The 16,190-nt window shown below is 40.3% G+C and overlaps 1 protein-coding gene across 3 annotated transcripts in view; it reads left to right on the top strand.

The window, feature by feature from the left end:
• The window catches only part of LOC146581977 (connector enhancer of kinase suppressor of ras 2), a 67,308-nt gene that overhangs the window by 9,889 nt on the left and 41,229 nt on the right, over positions 1 to 16,190 (top strand). For all 3 annotated transcript variants that reach the window (XR_014894156.1, XM_085289083.1, XM_085289076.1), the window contains exons 2-5: positions 4,111 to 4,274; positions 11,462 to 11,664; positions 11,892 to 11,979; positions 13,136 to 13,177. Coding sequence is in view for 2 of the 3 variants with exons in the window: in XM_085289083.1 (XP_085145209.1) it covers positions 4,111 to 4,274; positions 11,462 to 11,664; positions 11,892 to 11,979; positions 13,136 to 13,177 (497 nt within the window). In the remaining variant the exon portion in view is untranslated. The remainder of the gene's footprint in view (positions 1 to 4,110; positions 4,275 to 11,461; positions 11,665 to 11,891; positions 11,980 to 13,135; positions 13,178 to 16,190) is intronic.

Consider the following 16,190-nt stretch of genomic DNA (forward strand, 5'->3'; position numbering starts at 1 on the left):
CGGCTAAAGGAGACTGCAGAGCGAGTCCACTTGTGCGTGTCTCTGCCAGCTCTGGTGATGATTTATGAGACTGTACTAGACTGTCTTACCACAGCAATGAACAGGGTGTATTCAAAGAAAAACTAAAGCTAATTTGAATATAATACTAGAATATAGCACTGCACTTGGCCTTACTCAAGCATTTGTCAACAAGAGCAGTCTTGTAAAACAAATGGAGTTTCTTGTAATTTTTAAAGTGGCCTTTAGTAATAGTTCTCCAGCTGTTCTGAAGCTCTTTTCAAGGTTTTTCTTTAGGCATTGGCTGCTTTTTCACTCATTTAAACTCCAGTTCTTATATTTGACCATTTTCAGAGGGATGTTTTTTCAGTTTGTTTGTTAAGCCACATAACAGTGACCAATGAATCATTCGAGGATAAAAAGAAACTGTCACGGCTGCCGGCATGAGCCGTGTGGTGTAGGAGGAAAAGAACCCAAAATGCAGGCAGTTGACTGGTGATGAGAATGAAGTTTTATTTGCAGAAGTGGAGCGACTGAACAGGTAGTGAGACAAGACGAATAACTGAAAAAACCTAGACTGGGAAAACTAAATAACAAACCTAAGCATGAAACGGGGAGCGGACAATGCAGAGAGCCGTGGTTACACCGAGAAACACAGACAATCCGACGATGAACAGAAGCCAACACACACTATAAATACACACTAGGTAATGAGGAGATGACATGCAGGGGTGGACACAGCTGATACTAATGGACATGATGAGAGGCAGACCTACAAAGTAAAACCGGAAACACCCAGACTGTTTTGCAACAAAAACACAGGGACCTGAACGGAGCACAGAGGGGAGACACAGGTAGGGATAATAAACACGACAACCAACCCAAAGAATTAATACAGAATCAGAATAAACACCAAACACAAGATGAACCCAAAAAGAAACACAAAACGCTGGGTCAACGACCCAGGATCATGACAGAAACAACTCAAAGGGCAAACCAGCACTGCATCTAAGCACAGCAGACAACTTAGCAAAGTGTTAAACTGTAATGCAAAGACATACAATTTCTTTAGCTGAATCTTTAAAAACTGCCAAACGCAGGAAATAGTATTTTTGCACCAACACTGTGATTCCCAAAGAACTAAAACTTGTCATGTTTGGCATACTTTTGTGCAGTGTGAAAAAAAATTTCAGGAAAGTGGAGAAGTCGAAAAAGCTGCAGGCCAAAAAGAAATGTGCATCAGTTGAACAGTATCTGAAATTCGTGCACATTCTTAAGAAACAAGAAAAAATCCAGTGAAGACCTGACGGAGGACCAAAAGATGCATCTGGCCCTTCAGTTGTTCCATTTACTGTTGTACTGATCAGAAATGGTCTCTGTGGAGGAGGCGGGAGAAACAGGCTGAGGCATGCCAGATTACACAAGAACACCACTGAAAATAAGTGGCAACAGGTCTGATATATCGATGAATCCAAATGTAACATTTTTGGTTCAAATCATCATGTATGTATGGTCAAGGTAGAGGCATGACAGTGAGTGTTTGCAGCCATCTATAAAAAACAGGATGGAGGCTCTGTCATGGTTTGGGATGCATTTCAGTCAGTGGTGTTGGAGATCTTGTCAGAATTGATGAAATTATGAGCGCAGAAATTAATGAATGAATGAATCTCACTGGCAACAGCTTCACTTTTCAGCACGGCAATGACCCCAAACACACTAACGATGCAGTAAAAGCATTACTGGAAAGAAAAACACACCAATCCATGACACTATCAATCATGGACTCACCAGCCCAGAGCTCTGACCTCAACATTATTGAAGCAGTGTGGGATCATCTTTATAGAGAACAGAACAGAACACAGCCAACAGCCAAAGAAAAGCTTTGAACGTTCTTCAAGAAGCCTGGAGAATTATTCCTGAAGACGACTTAAAGAAATGACAAGAAAGTTTGCCTGGGAGAGTTCAGGCTGTGATGAAGAGTAAAGGTTGTCAAATCAAATATTGACTCATACAAACTGGGTTTTTTTGTTTGTTTTTTTACCTTACATATCCTGTATTTTAATTATTTTAATTTCCTATATTCCTAGCAAAATGGAGAGAAATAGTTCAAAACAGTTTACACACCATCTAATATGTCTAACCTGGCCATGTCTTATATCTTAAAGGTGTATCAAATGTTTTGCATTTAATGTTATAATTTCTTAAGATTTTTTCTAAAAAGCCATAAATATTTTTTTATTTAGAATAGAATAATCCTTTAAATGTCCCACTAGAGGAAATTTGGTTGTAACAGCAGCAAAAGAAAAGCACATATACAAACAGGACAGGACACCGAAAACAAACACACACAATTTTTACAGAAAAAAATATTTACATGATGGACAATAGTTACAAAAACAGAGTACTGTACAGTTATTAAGATTAAAGTACAGATAAAAGTGGCAAAACCAGGTTGTAGTGTGCAGACAGAGCAGGCTACTGGAAGACGTTTAAATAGAATATTTAGAAAAAAGTACAGATTATGGATTGTACCTGTGCATTAAAAAGTAAACGGGTAACTTCCAATAAGTTCGTATATATAAAATGAGAAAAATAACAAGTTATAACAGTAGTAGTTGTTCGGTTGAATTTGAAAGCATGAATTGTTTAAAACAGGAATACACAACTGGTAGAAGCACCAGTACCTCAATTTTGTATTGTGTGCAACATAATAATTATAATATAGTACTTGAATAACGGTATTGATGTGTACTAATATTGCCTATATGAAAACAAATCCTCATACGCACCTAATTCATGTGCAGACTAAGTTATCACACAAGCCTTCCACGTTGCAACACTGTATCATTACCTGTGAAACACATGCTTACATGTGGGCCATTAGGGCTTTTCCACGGGGAACTTATTCTATTAAACAGTTTCCACTTGTGTTGCTACCGGTGTCACTGATGTGTTGCTTTTGAAATGGCTCTGCTGTGCTATATGTAACAACACTTTGTCTGCATGTCACTCAGAGCAACAGCAGGCTTTTTCCCCCCGTTCTGGTATCTCCCATGGCACACGAAGACCAAGAGATATCTCGCTCGAGTGTGTGTACTCTATATACGCATGTGTGGTGACTTTGTTGAGGTGCTACCGCACTGTCTGCTCTTAAGCTTTGCATCCCTCGGGCATCAGTGTTTTCCTCACAGCTCTGCTAGGCTTTAACAACGGGCATCCACAGCGGTGTCAAGACCCTGAAGAGCAACACTAGCTGTAATTGCATTGTGTTTGAAGTCCATGCTCATAGGGGGAGTGAGTGTACCTTATGTGTTTAACTGTGGTTCTGTGCATGTGTGTGCGCATGGATTTGCTTACTCTTGTGCAACTTTTTTGCTCTGTGTTTGCTCGTTTTGGAGCGGGCTCGTTCATTAGATCTGTGGGGAGATGCGCCTTTTTTGCTGACTATATTTGAATCAAAGCCAGAGGCTCTTACCGATCAATTGTATCCACCACGCCTATGTGCAGCTGATTGGCTCTGTGCAAAGCAGGCAGCCACAGCGTAACAGCAGCAAGTCATACGTCGATTTATTGTTCGCATCTTCCTCGTTTTCTTTCGAATGGCTCTTTAATTATGCAAAATATGTGTGAAATAGATTCTTTTCGCTCTAAAATCTCTTTTATTGCCTCTTGAATGTTAAAAGCAGTGGTGAGAAAAGACTTTTTTTTTCCTCATCAAGCTTATCATCCCGTACAGAAAAGGTGTACCAACAGATGTGTTTTCTAGTTGTCAGTAAGTTGCTCATAGATCAGTCAGAGCTCCTGGCTTGAGGCTGCTGTTTATCTTTACTTTCTATTTGGCAGGCACAATTTGCATGTTTTTATGCCTGACTACAGTGTTGCATCAAAGTAAGCCAGGATTCGGTCTCGGGAAAGGAGCTCATTCTTGTGTCAGTCAGTCATGTCTGGGACAATATTTCCTAATCGTGTTTTCCGTCTTTGTCTCAGAGCAGAAAGCCTTCTAAATCACTGATTGAAGCCAATATAAATATTTTTCTATATACAGCTGCGCAAAGTGATAGACGACAGATACATCTACACATCCTAATCTGTGTCTGTCTCCACTCTCCTTAGGTCTGGATGACTGTCTCCAGCAGTACATCAAGAGTTTCGAGCGGGAGCAGATGGGAGGAGAGCAGCTGCTTCACATCACCCATCAGGAGCTGGAGGAGCTGGGTGTCACCAGGATAGGACACCAGGAGCTCATCCTGGAAGCCGTGGACCTCCTCTGCGCCCTGGTCAGCCTATGATTTTAAATGCACAGTACTGGATGGAGTGATGGTCAACAAGCTCCTAGATATGCTTGTTATCTTCTTTTATAGCTATTAGTTAGTTATAGTTATTGCTGAGATAAAATAAGCTTAAAAATACACTCATTAGTCATTTTTTCAGGCACACGCGTTCAACTGCTCTTTAAGGAAAACATCTACATATAAAGATGAAAGCATGGCTCCGTCCTGCCTTGTATCAAAGGTTCAGGCTGGCGGTGGTGTAATGGTGTGGGGAATATCCAAGGAGCTGGGAAAGAAAGCCACTGGACTTCTCTAAGTTTCTTGCTTAAACTGTAAAAAGTCCAGGCGCTTTCTTTCCAAGCTCCTTAGACTACCATTACTGGGATGACGGAGAACCTACACAGACCGTGTGGGGAATATTTCCTTAGCACCAACTGAGCCATCCCATGTGCATCCCTTTGTGACCACAGCGTCCACAGTGTGACCACAGTGATGGCTGCTTTGTCATGTCACAAAGCTCAGATCATCTCAAGCTGGTTTCTTGAACATGTCAGTGAGTTCACGGCACTCAATTGGCCTCTAAAGTCAGCAGATCTCAATCTGGTAGAGCATCTTTGGGATGTGGTGGAATGGGAGTTTGACTTTATGGATGTGAAGCCAACTAATGTGAACCAACTGTGTGATGCTGTCGTGTTAATATTGACCAAAATCTCTGAGGAATGTCTCCAGCACCTTGTTGAATTTGTGCCTCAAAGTTAAGGCAGTTCTGCAGGCAGAAGTGGTTTCAGTCTGGTGTACCTAATAAGGTGACTGGTGAGTGTATGTATGTGTATATATGATAGGTGAACATTTCACCAAAGAACAATCATTGTCTAGTGCATAAAACATATGGAAAATCTGTTAAAATCAACTCATTTAAAGGTATCGGGTTCATTGATTAGCCACCATGTCAACAACCCTCCTGTAACGACATGTAGATGGATTTGACAAAGTCAGGGAGCACTATGAACTACTGCACCTGTTTGGATACCACAATGTATTATAGTTTCTTCTGGTTTTGTTTAGATATATAAAATAATACATTATCTAGATATATGAGATATCAAGTAAACTGCTGTTTTTTGTTAGGATAAAGTTATTGTATCCTGTTAAAGGTTTTAAACCATAGCTGGTTCTAGTGTTGAAGCTGATTTTTAAAAAGTACATTATGTGCAAGTAGGTTTTACAAGAAGATATTTGCTCCTTTTTCCCAGTTACTTTAAGATGTGACTATGAGTTTTCTTCTTTTATAACTCACAGAAATACTAACAGGTTCAAAGGTATATATGTTGTTTTTTGTTTATTTTCCTCCACCAGTTATTGATATTGGCTTAAGAAATGACTGAAAAAAAAAGAAAATCATTCAGGCCTCGCTTTGTGTGTACTTCCTCGGTCATTGCTGACTGTATGTGCAGCGGCCCTGCCCGGGATTAGAGAATTAGGGAGAATTAGGTGCTACTCTCCCAGAGAGAGAAAGCGAGGGTGAGAGGGAATGGGAGAGAGAGAGAGAATGTAGAAAGAGTATGCAGGATGCACCTTATCTCCCATGCACACATGGGTGGATTAGTTGGGGCTGTTTGAATGTGTGTGTCTGTGTGTGTGTGTGTGTGTGTGTGTGTGTGTGTGTGTGTGTGTGTGTGCATACATGGTCGTGTGTGTGTGTGCTAATCAGCACCTCTTCTCATTCAAATGTTCCAGTATGGGAATGAGAGTCCAGCAGTAGCGATCACCATATGTCCGGAAATTTCTCACGGACATAAATTCTGAGTATCAGACAAAATGAGCCACTGAAGCTACCGCTGTGAGTACTTTTACTTTTTATTTGTTTGGCGTCATTCCGATCAGTTGCACTGATAATTAGTGAGACTGATGAATGGGTCAGCGTCTGATGGGAAAGCACACACAGTCAGGCATGTTTAAATATAGCCCACATTTACCCGTTTTTATAGTGTACTTAAAAACAGCACAGAAATATTATCCAAACTGACAATTGTAATGCTAAGACTACAAACAGGCTGCATTGTGCACACACAGTTTTTTTTATGTTCAGAGGGATTAGTACCAACATTTTTTGGTATGTTTAGAAAATCTGGGTAATCTGTTGGCAGGTGTACAGCTTGTCTGATCATGCCACTGCTCATTCCTTGCCCAGTCTCTCTTGCAGGGACGTCGTTATGATTCCAATTATTTTGGCTAATAAAAAAGAATAAATAAACCCATATTAAACCCAATAAATCCAAATCTTTTAAAAAAAACATATTTAGTGAGGAAAAACTTGAGCGCCACAGCTCTGTGGTTCATGTAGATCCTGAATATTTGGACGATAAAAGGAAATGAAATGTCTGGTCATAAAGAAGAGATGAAGTTGGCTCCCATGGTTCAGCTGGGATCCCTCTCTGGTCTGTCTGTTGATCTTGATCAATGCAGGTTTCAAGAACTGACTGAGCTTTCAGTCTTGCTGTAATTGTAGAAACGTTCCTTCTTTTATGCCTGTGCAATCAAATTTTGCCCCCAGCGTGTATACTAAGTAGAATATGTGGGTAGTGAATTTTCAGCAAGCTGTGCTTGGAAATAACTTAAAAAACAAAATTACTGCTCCTTCCTAACATGAAAGACAAAGATATTGGTGCCATTAAAGTTACAGGACAAAAATACAAACAAGTTTGTTGTACTGCAGTATACATTATGTGTTCTGCTTTAACTGATTAATTAAATCGACTTTAACAGTCAGGCTACTTAGGCTACCTAAGTAGCTAAGGTGGCCATTTATGTGAACAGGGTTGTGGGAGCCAGGTTAATATAGCTCATATACTTCAGTATTTATATTTGTTGTTAAACTTGTTTTGTGTAATTAATAATTTAATAAGTAAATTCACGGTTATAATTGAACTAAAATTATTTTCTTGCATTCGTGTTGGCTTGGTTAAGTAAAACTGTGAATACATGTGCCTTAAAGGCTTGGTTTGTAGTTAAAATCCCGGGAGGGAGCCACACGGTTTTTCTACCGTAGTATGTTTGTTGTTGAGGATAACTTAGACCTGATTACTCCTGTAAGAAGATTTACAAGCTGTGGAAAAAATTTTTGTTTGTATCTTTTCTCATCGGTGTCCCGTGGAAGTTTTTTCCTCTTCAAATAAACGTACACGAGAAAAGCACTGGAAAACTGGTCTCAGGACTATACAGGGGTGCTACTTAGATGCTACCTAAGTACCACCCTGCACCTGCTTTATCCTGCACTACCTAACGTTTGCCCTTTGTATCCTGTAAAAAAACATCCATCAGATCTAAACCATCAGCCTTATATAGGTGTGATATTAGCTCAGGATTTATCCCAAGGACAGCGATGCACTCTGGCTATCTGCGTGACAACTCACCTGTCTAAAAAGTTAAAAAGTGCATAGTATACATAGCCTTTAGGTTCTGACCTAACTCTCTCTAATTTTGTGGGTGGGGAATAATTAATAATTAAAGCTATTTAATTACATGAGTAAGTGTGTGTAACTACCTCTCTTCATTTGGAGACACCTGTGGGAGGATCCTGGTGCTGTCTGGTGCTACAGGTACTTCATAAACTCAGAGGAAAGACTTCCACAAACAGCTTTAAGCAACAAATCAAACCTTAGCTCCTGTAAATTTTTTTTGTCTGAACGGCTAAATTCATTAGGCCGTCTGGTGAGTCATGTCACTCCGACTTGTTGGAGACTCTTTTTTTTTCAGTTTGTTATAAATGTGAAATTGTAGAGCAAATGACAGAAGCAAGAGTGACTATTTACTGAATGTGTCTGTGGTTTGAAAGATTTGTGTGAACTAAAGGCTGAGAAACTGTCCACTGGAAAACAAACATGTCAGTGAGAGCTTTTATCACAATCATCTATCACTTTTGCTCTTCATTAAGGAATTTCTTTCTCACTGTAACATGAGATAAGTTTTGGACTGAGCACGTATCTGTGTATTGAAACAGCGGCAGCCATGAAAGATTCTCACTTTGACACTTTGGGTGAGTTTATGAGATTGATTGTGATTAGCTTTTCGTAACTTAACAATTAAAGTTGTTTTGTCATAATCTTCACTGATAATACATATTTTTTCTTTTTGTTTCTAACTCTCCAAATCTGCTTTTTGTCATTTCCTTTATTCTACTTTCATCTCTCCCTGCACCTCTTTCATTTGTGGGTCCTTCTCAGTGCTATCTTGTGACTGCAAAACAAAGTTAGTTGCAACATTTATTTCTTACCATGCTTACCAGCTCATGCTTGGTGTATTACTTGGTCTTTTAACTGTTTACCAAGTAGTTTGGAATAGACTTACAAAAGGGGCCATTACAAACAAATCAAGCTATATGTAGCTCTGTTTTTAAACATTTATTTAACTCACTGAACTGTAAATAGATGTCCCTGACAATCAAGGTTAAAAAAAAATCACCGTTATATTAAATGCAGTGCTCAACAGTCACAAAAATTACAGCAGGACTTATTTTGAAGAGATGCAAAAAGCCTGCAGTAAAAATATAAAATTCATTGGTTGCACAGAATCCATCTGACTAATTTGAGCATTGAGGCCAAATCTTTTTGCAGAAAGCAACATGGGCACGATGGATATATTCTTTCTATGATTGATAGACATTCTACATTTTGGTGCAAGCATAGCGCAAAAGCTTTGACCGAGGAATCTGCAGCTGAGCAATACTTTACTTTTCAACAGGGTTTTATAGTTAAGTCCCTCTTTTACCCAAACATGTCATAAATGATGTGTGATTGTGACTCAGTGTACGAACAATAGCAGAAATACCAGCATAGCAAAGAGGCCACTCCAAACATGGCTGCTATGGTAACCACATTGACATGAATGGCAGGGGGTGGGGTGGATGGGTGGTACTCTAATGGCATCGCTCTCTTACTGTATTGATCTGGCACACTCTCTCCATCACACACACTCACACACACACACGCAAGCATTGCTAAAATTACTTCTCTCTTTCTCCAAAGTCAAAGTCATTCATGCGCTTTTATTCCCCCGCTTCATCTCAAGCGCTCTGTAGCCTGCAAAGAGCAGCACACAGCTCTAGACTGAATCATATGACAGCCTAATTACAGCTGTGCAAACACATTCACTCTATGTACATGCATGCATCTGCATTCGCACAGGAGATTATCCAGAACACAGTGTATGCATGACCCAGTTTCAGCAAGATGCATAGCTGGGTACGGTCTCTGTTTGTCTCGCTCCCCCCTTCTTGTCTTCTGCCTCTTTACTTCTTTAGTTGCCTCATCTCTCTCTTTCTCTCTCTCTGCTGCCACTGTGAAACCCTCCATCCTTTGTAGTCACTGTGGTCATGACTGTGTAGAATAGATCTAGAGGCAGAGGAGGAATAGATACGTCTAGCTCAGCCTGTGGATCTGACTACACAAGGAGGTGTAGGTGTGTGTGTGTGTGTGTGTGTGTGTGTGTGTGTGTGTGTGTGTGTGTGTGTGTGTGTGTGTGTGTGTGTGTGTGTGTGTGTGTGTGTGTGGCATTTATGTCAGCAGGAATCAGGCTCCGTCATTGTAACTGTAACTTCGGTCGTTGCTGTGCTTTTTGGAAGTGTAACTGTAACTTCGGTCGTTGCTGTGCTTTTTGGAAGTCGAATTTCCCAGAGGAACCCACCCGAGGGATTAATAAAGTTCTATCTTATCTTATACAGGACATGACTTGAGGTGCCTTGGGATGCTGAGCACAGTGTGGATTAGTGGATGTGTGTATGTGTGTTTGTTTATTTAAAAGGGTCCCAGTGCAGTAATGGGCTACTCAGCCAGCTCAGTGTTTTTCTATTAGTGCAGTTAGTGGCTGTATGAATGATTATTAGTAATTCCCAGATGACATTTTTAAATTTCATGTAATTTCACCCGGAATAAGTTTTTATTTAACTCATGTTTCTTAAATATGATCTTTGCACATGATCAGCTAAGACTTGTGTAAAGATCATAGCTTTAAATAATAAGTATAAAAAAGTATTTAAAAAATAAATACTCTTACAAAATATACAAATATTTTTCAAACACTTAGTCTTCGAGTAAATTAGGCTTATCTATCACTAGCTACAGACATGTAAAAAGACTTTTCACAGACATCTCTGCAACCCAGTGAAAAACTAAATACACTTTGAGAAACATCTCAGACTCTACAGGCCTCAGTTAGCGTGCTGAGTGTAAAAGCTGATGACAGTACAAAGCCTTTTCTTTCATATACATTTTCTACATGGGAGTGGGGGAATAAAGATGAGATGTGTTGCACAGTGCCACATTTGGCAAAACAGCTCATACCAACTGTCGACCATGGCAGTGGAGGGTGATGATTTCAGCTTGGTCTGCAGTGACAGCATCTGGGCACCTGACTGAAATCTGACCATGAGCTCATCAAAGAATTCTAGAGTCAGGTGTGACTCTAGAAAGTGACAGCATTTGTCTGACAGTAAAATGTTAGCTAATCGTGGGTTATGCAACAGAAAATTGATATCAAGTGCAGCAGTAAATCTACAATAGAATTAAAATATAGATAAAAAAAATAAAAGCATTTCAAAATCCAGACCTCAACCTGAGTGAAATGCTCTGGCTGGACCTTAAGAGAACTAAATGAACGAAGTGAAACGAGGTTGTGATAAAGAGAGGGCCAATCGTCCACAATGATGTGAGAAACTGATAAAGTATTCATTCAGAGATATCAGATGATACAGTTATTCACTGACTGTATATCATGGCTGTTATACAGATAAAGTATATTGGACTAAAATACAGACTAGCAGAAGGTGATAGCTAGCCTCACTATTCTTGAACAGAACAAAAATATGCATGTCAGTGCCTCTAGCTAGTCAGGTTAGCTTAACTTAGGAAAAAGCTAGCATGATTTTATCCAGAGTTTTTAAAAAAATCAGCAACCCAAAACCCTATGTATATATTTCCTCTTTCCAGACCTTTTGAAATATATATATATACATATTTAGGTTTTTGTATATATGTATATATGTATGTCTTCTAATCCCTACATTAGCTAACTTAAGTTAAGCTCCTTGCTCTTTGGCAAAGCTCCTGACTCCACAGAAGGTCGTGACGTTTTTATCCAACTTCAAATTCTCAGGATAAACATATTTTCTGATGTCAGTTTGTCTGTTTGTCCTGCAGAACTACGGACTAGAGACAGAGAACCTCCGGACTCTATCCCACAAACTCAACGCTTCAGCAAAGAACCTCCAAAATTTCATCCTCGGCAGACGGAGGGGCGGCCATTATGATGGGCGAGCTTCCCGAAGGCTACCAAATGATTTTCTCACTTCAGTGGTGGATCTAATTGGTGCAGCCAAGAACTTGCTAGCTTGGCTTGACAGGTGGGGGATAACATATGGAGATTAGATTGTTTTGTTTTTTTTTTTTTAATTACAGTGTTAATGAATAAATGAAATTGCAAATATTTAAAAAAAAAAAACACCAAATGCCAATATTTCTCAAAAATTGTTCAGGCAAACATTTTTTCTCTAAAATTGTTGGATGTTTTGTTTTTACACAGCAGAAACATTTCTCAGGTTATGATCTCTATTATTCTTTATTTTCTTAGGTCTCCGTTTGCCAGTGTGACAGAGTATTCATTACTGAAGAACAACATTGTGCAGCTCTGCCTAGAATTAACCACCATTGTACAACAGGTGCTTTCACACACATTCCTGCAAACATCACACAATACACCATTTCCATATCCATTAAAATAAAGGTCATGATTTGAATTTAAGGGTCAACACTAGAGCAGGATTGGATTGGAGACATCAATATGTATAGAGCTTTTGTTGCCTACAGCTGGTTTCTATAGATTTGAGCACGTGTGCAACTTACATGCATTGCCACAGGCTGTTTGCAGCATGGCTGATGGGACGAGTGGCTCTCAATAAAAGCCTTAAGCAACATTCTCATCGACTCACTGTTAGACATCATCCCTTGCCTAACTTAGGCTCTGTTGAACAGTGAACCAGAGGTCTCTCATCCCTATAATTCCTTGTCCTCCTTCTGCTTCCCCTCTGGCTCGATTCCTCATGTTAATGCACCACATTGCACACACACACACACACACACACACGCACACACACACACACACACACACACACACACACACACACACATCCAGCATACTCACTCTGGTACTTTAGCCATCTCATTGTTTGGACAGAAACTATGTCTCCTCTCTTGGACCCCATTCATATCCTCCCAGTAAGAGCCTGCTTAGAGTGTGTGTGAGAGTGTGTTTGTACTTGTGCCCAGAATGAGTCCTGGAACCGAGCAGATAACACCCATCCCCTGTTACAAGGGCCAAAGAAGAGCGAGGAGAAAGAGACCACCGCAGGTCCACAATGGGCCAAATGAACATGTGGCTGCCAGGGTGCAGCGAGACAGACAAAGGTGGCAGCGCTGTCCGTACTAATGCATCAGACAGATTAATTAGCTGCTACCGTGCACATCTGGTGGATTCAGTGGGCTGCCTTCTCAGAAATGCATTACCTATCAGCTGTCGGTGAATAACACTCCGTCAAGCTTCAAATAAAGTCATTTTATAAATCCAGATATGAATTTGATGCTCCAGACCCCAGAATAGATCTAAAACTCGTCACTCTACTGTCAAACATAATGCAGAGGGGTTGTAACAAAATAGCCAACTGCTCAGGTCCACATGCCTTCCATTTCTTCCTGTTGGGCATCTCATTTCCTTCTTTCCTCAATGTTATATTTGGACTAGAGAAAGACACTTGAGCTGGAGTGCGGATGTACACATCGATGTTTTCTTAATGTGTTCCTCTTTGTTCTTTTCTACAGGACTGCACTGTCTATGAGACAGAGAATAAAATTCTTCACGTGGTAAGTTTTTCTTATAATATCAGCGACCATTCAAAGTTGTCAGTCAGTTTTTGGGGTCAACAATGAACTTTCATGCTCAACTAGCTTTACTTCATTGTTGCACTGTCACACATGTGGTTACAGCACACATGAAACTGCAGCGCGTGGTAATCCGCATATTTCCAAGCAGCTGGCTCATTGCACAAACCTGCCATCTAGTATTTGCAAGAACAGAATTTCACATCTACCGGCAGACTTCTGCACTGGTTTTGAGAAATTAAAGCATTTAGAGAAAATCTGTGTGTGAAACAGAAAAAAAAAGTATTAGCTAAACTGGTGCATTTGAGTGCGCTTCAGTTAGACGTTTGTGTTTGTGTGTGGGCGTGTGTGGGCATGTATGTGCGTGCACTTCAGCGTACTGTTTGTTTTTGGTCGAGTGTGTGGCACAAATTTGTGCATGTTAAAGTGCAAATGAGCCCGAGGCCTTCTGAAAGCTTCAGTATGTGTGCGTGTTGTGTGTCCATGCGCGCAAATGTGTGCATCCATGACGGAGAACTGTCTGCATCCACGTGTGAAACGGACTGAGCAGCCAGTGTCTGATTTGGGTTGACAGTTGGTTTAGGACACTTCCTGCTGCCATTCAAGGTCAGGTGGAGGAAACCAAATGAAATGTTAGCAGGGGGAGCTCACAGAAAAAACTGTTGACGCATCTTTTGGCAAAGAAAACGCTCAAGGAATGCATATTTTTGCACATGCACATTGGATACTCTGTAATCCATAAGCTCTTTGGTTGAGCTGTCATTTACCTCTGCTGTTACAGCCCCAATAATGACACAGGACAATGACATCAGGCAAATTCAAATATTTAAAGGGCTCCATTGCACACGCAGTTACATGCTCACAGCCATCAGTGCCCGACTAAGGGCCGCACATGATTAAGTCTGTTATGTGCGGGAGGTTTATGTGTGAAAGAGGGAAACAGCATGAAGAGCGAGAGAGAGGAGGAGCTGTTTGTTTTTAGATCCAGCTTCCTCGCAGGCTCTTATTTACTGTGAGTTTTCCACAAAGATGAAGTGAAGGTGAGATAAACCATGCAGGCACACACAACAAACACAAATATCCAATCTTATCCCCTGTTTTTGAAACAGAATGGCACTTATATTTGGACTTGGACAAGCGCACTTGTCCCCAAAAAAGTTTTTCTATTGCACTGCTAGGTAAAAAAAAATAGGTTAGTTCTAGCCAATGTGTTATGTTGACTCGATGGAATTTTATTGTAGCTGGAAACTGAATTAGAGGGAAGAAAACAGCATATTTCTAACATTTGAATCCTAGTGACCCCTGAAATTAAAAATTATTTACTTCAAAATAACAGCAGCCAGATGTGATTCAGTATAGATGGTAACTTGGTACATTAAAGTGCGTTTCTACTCTACTAGAGCACTCAAAGCACTTTATAAAAAACAGACTATTTACTATTTATCTCCGATTGTTTAGATTTGACCTCCAGGTATAGCAGGGGGATATAAGTAGCATCTTCTCCACCACATAACCAGCAACAAGCTGGTTTATGTCTGTTTGTTACAGCTTCTACTAAAAGCTACCTGTTTCTCAGATGCAGCAAGGATGTTCGCCTCTTCAGCCTCACCCTTCTTCAGCAAGGTGCACTTAACTCACAGGTGCTTCTTCAAATTTTGAAGTAGAGCATGTTAGCGGCTGACAGCAGCTAACAGACTTATCATCACCCCAAGCAAGACTCTTTTTTTTCTCTTTTTTGTCTTTTGACGCAACAATGGAGACAGTAACAGATTGACTGGAAACATCATGTTGCTCATTTCAATGCAAATGTAATCTGAGTACTGCTGCTTTGTAACATGTTACAGACAACATTGCACAAAGCTTCAAAAAAACAAGCAAAGCAATAAAAAAAATAAGTAAATTAAGTAAGCTTTTAGTAATTTGATCATATTTATAACTGAAGATTTAGACTGGGCTCTCTGATAGAAAACGAGTTAAACACACCCGTGAGTAACACTGGTTGATTAATTACATTTCCAGCGGGCTCTTTTTCATCCAGAGCTCCAAAACAGTGGAGCAAATGTAAACATACCATAACTGTAGGACACTGCGATACTATAGCCTATCGTAACAATCTCTATAAATATATGATTATTCTAAAAGGAAATGCTTTAAAGGGAGTGATTCTTCAAATTCTGCTCTCATTTCGGTCTGAAGTCTTACTTACAATGCAGTCATTTCACATAACTGGGTTTACAGTTTCACTCAAGTATTCTACTGTATGCAGTTTGATTCAGACAGACATACAGTATCTAAGAGTCTCCAGTGTATAGCCAGCATGGGGATTACAGACTGTTTACTGTAGTGATAGTTGTACCTATCTCAGCTTCTGCTCAATAATGCAAAACTCACTGCTACTCTGTTCTCTTTTAGACCACGGCCTGCAGCAATCAGATGGACAAGGATAGTGTGCATGCGTGCGTGTGTGCGTGTGTGTGTGTGTGTGTGTGTGTGTGTGTGTGAGAGAGAGAGAGGGAGATAGAAAAGAAGAGCTATAAGATATGAATATGTGTGAGTCTGTGTCTGATGGAGCATGAAGTGTGTATGAGTGAGTGTTTTTTGTGCATGCATGCATAAGGATGAGAGGAATTACATAAGACTGTCCTAGTTGTGTGTTTTCCCTTTCTCTTGTTTTCTCCCCCTTTCCTCCCGGACTCCCGCTCCCACCTCCCTGCCTTTCTCCTTCTTTCTCTCTCTTCCTCTTCCCTTCTCTGCCTCTCCATCTTTCGCTCTGTCTTGGTTGATACTTGCTGCAGTGTGTGTGTGAGTATGTGAGAGACCATGCATGTGCAGAGGATGCATTATGCAACCGTGCTCGGTGTGTACATGTGCATGAGATAGAAGGCGCGAGTCGATGAGGATGAAAGCACATGAGAGAATGGGAATAAGAAATGTGGTGGTGGTGCAGTTGAAGGAGGGGGATTCCGCCAGAGCTTAATCCGTTTGGCAGTGTACT

The sequence above is a fragment of the Mchenga conophoros genome, linkage group LG2, assembly GCF_057382185.1.
Source record: "Mchenga conophoros isolate Kocher_MC1m ecotype Shallow Benthic linkage group LG2, M_conophoros_male_GT1.1, whole genome shotgun sequence".
Classification (NCBI taxonomy): Eukaryota; Metazoa; Chordata; class Actinopteri; order Cichliformes; family Cichlidae; genus Mchenga; species Mchenga conophoros.